Consider the following 2,719-nt stretch of genomic DNA (forward strand, 5'->3'; position numbering starts at 1 on the left):
AAGGTAATTTTAATCTCAAAATCTAATGATTTCTTTGGTACTTTAGATGTAGATATCGAATTTTGTGTTTTTTGGTTTTTTTTTTGGGTATTCAATTTCATGGTTCAATATTTTTATTATTTATTCTGACTAACGGCTTGCAGTATTTGATTAGGCTTAAGAGAATGGTGTTGGTTTTGTTCCGAGAGCTGCTGTCATAGAACTTGAATATAGGAATATCAGACTATTCAAAGTCAAGCTGCCACTAAGCTTCAGGTCCATAGCTGTGTTTTACTTATAATGATACATTATGTATATTGTATTCATAAGTTTTTCATTTATTATATTTAAATGTGTACTTTATGTGTGAATAGTAATTTAGGTGGCACAGCTCCATTAACTCAGTGCCATATTTCATTTCTTGTAAAATGTGTGGTAGTTTTGATGATACATTTAGATTCTGAAACAAATTTCTTAATTTTACCTGTAACAAAGTAAGTGCCATAAGGTGGGCTGATTTGGGTCAAGGGTAACGCTGCCTCGGACAGGTACTCAACAGGTGAATCTACCAAGTCTCCAGTAATACTTACAAGGTCTGCAAAAACAGAAAATGTTTATCACATTTTTTCACCAATAAACATGATCATTTATTTCATGTCAATCTCAAGCTACACACATCATTGAGCATTTTTTGATTAACATTTTTAAAATTATAAGCATACAAAAATGAGAAAATTACAAAAAGGATAAAATATCCATTAGTCCTTGAATGTTTGCATTGCATTTGTAAACAGACTACTTAATTTATTTATTTATCTGAAGTAAGAAAAAAGAATATAAGAATGCCAACAACAGCAAGTGATATAAGGAAATTGAATAAGGAAACACCCTCAACACCACATACATACACAAATGCCCCCCACCAAACAAAAGCTAACAGGTGAATAAATAAATAAAGTGAATACATTTTTTTTTTCTTTGAGAATATAAATAATAATTATAATTAATAAATAAATAAATTAAATAGTAATAAGGAATAAAGATAATAGTTTTGATAAAAAATAAAGTAATAATATTAATAAATATTAAAGATAATATTAATAAATAATATAACAATAATTATAATGATAAATATAATAACAATAATATTAATAATAACAATAACAATAATAATAACAATAATATTAATAATAATAATAACAATAGTCTACTTCGATCTTCCGATTGAGATTGTTTTATACCGAATAAATGCACAAATTGGAAGGTCACCGTAGCCATCATTTGGATCACAGACAGCCTCCAATGATCAGGTCACCGTAGCCATCATTTGGATCACAGACAGCCTCCAATGATCATATTCTTAATTAAAATACTAAACATGGAGACTTCTGAAAATCTTCAAACAAGAGTTTGCATATCTTTTATTTATTTATTTTAACTTACTGTTTATATTTATTTATTTTAATTTACTCTTTATATATATTTATATACTGTTCTACAATAATTGTAAATTGATAACCAGTATGATTGATTGTATTAATATGGTATAAAATAATAAAAATTTAACACAAATTTGTAAATAAATATGGTAATATTCTTTAGAATTATGAGTACGCCTAATAAATTAACATGCAACGGTCATGACATTTTTGAATCAAAACAAACATAATAAACAAGAGAAAATTAAGGCCATATACCTGGGTTCAGACTGTTTATTAGCTGTATGGCTCTTTGAAGTTGTGACCTGCCTACAGTAGGCCCTAGATGGATATCTGATACCTGTACAATTCTTGTACCATCAAAGGATTTTGGGAGATTATTAATTGGAACATCAACTTTCTTTATAATCGGTCCATAAAAAGCTTGTGAAACAGCAGAAAAAGCAAGGAAACCTGATACAATAACTATAACAACCACTTTCACAAAATTTGCCAATACAGGATCTGTCTCGGGGCAAAATATTTTTTGGAATACATAACCAAATAAATGATATAATGTTATATTTGTCATTAACAATATATGAATGCCTAGGCATATGTAGCAGAACAAAACAATTGTATACGGCTCCACTGAAACGTATGTTACACCCAAAGGATAGCATAGTTGAGCACTAACAATAATAGTAAAAAGGAATAATTTCCATAGGGTTTGGAAACGCCTCTTAATATAGCTAGGCCTGGCCCTACTAGGCCTACTACTACACTGCCCGCTGCCACTTGTTGTTAACCGAGTTTCCCTAGCCACCACTTCGTAGATTAAGCCTGCTCCTACAGCAGGGTACACTTGTGAAATATTTCGCCAAATATATATTGAACCCAAAGAAAGAATAGATTCTATAAGGAGGACGATTTGAGCGCGTAAAACTAAGGCTCGAATTTTGCGGTGTGAATTGCGGACAGCTAATGAGCTTAATAACGAAACGGTCACCAGAAAACAGAACAACCATATCAACTTTCTCGTAATAGTAGACATTTTGACGATAGCCGAGGCCGAAGTAGGAAATAAGAAATTATACGTATCGTGTTGTTCCACAATATTTCCGTACTTTAAGCTTGAATCTATTCAAGCGTGAATGACGACCTCTTCTAGTTAAGCCCCGCCCCTTTTGATGACATCAGCAACTTTGGGCTTATTCGACTGGTTCATTTCGTTGAGTACGAATTTTCGTTGAGTATTATTTTCATTCGACTGGTTCGTTAAATCAGGGAGTTGTTATAGCATGGTTATAGCGGCTATATAC

General features: G+C 31.3%; 1 protein-coding gene across 1 annotated transcript; it reads right to left on the reverse strand.

Moving 5' to 3' along the window:
• Positions 1 to 463: 463 nt before the first annotated feature.
• LOC117124053 (transmembrane protein with metallophosphoesterase domain-like) lies at positions 464 to 2,512 on the reverse strand (the record flags this gene model as incomplete). The annotated part of the gene is given in 2 exon segments (XM_033270179.1): positions 464 to 574; positions 1,677 to 2,512. Coding segments are annotated over 2 exon segments (886 nt in total), but the record flags the coding sequence as incomplete, so codon positions are not given.
• Between the last annotated feature and the right edge of the window lie 207 nt (positions 2,513 to 2,719).

The sequence above is a fragment of the Anneissia japonica genome, unplaced genomic scaffold (genome assembly GCF_011630105.1).
Source record: "Anneissia japonica isolate Jap-2015-1 unplaced genomic scaffold, ASM1163010v1 scaffold522_len1101056_cov227, whole genome shotgun sequence".
Classification (NCBI taxonomy): Eukaryota; Metazoa; Echinodermata; class Crinoidea; order Comatulida; family Comatulidae; genus Anneissia; species Anneissia japonica.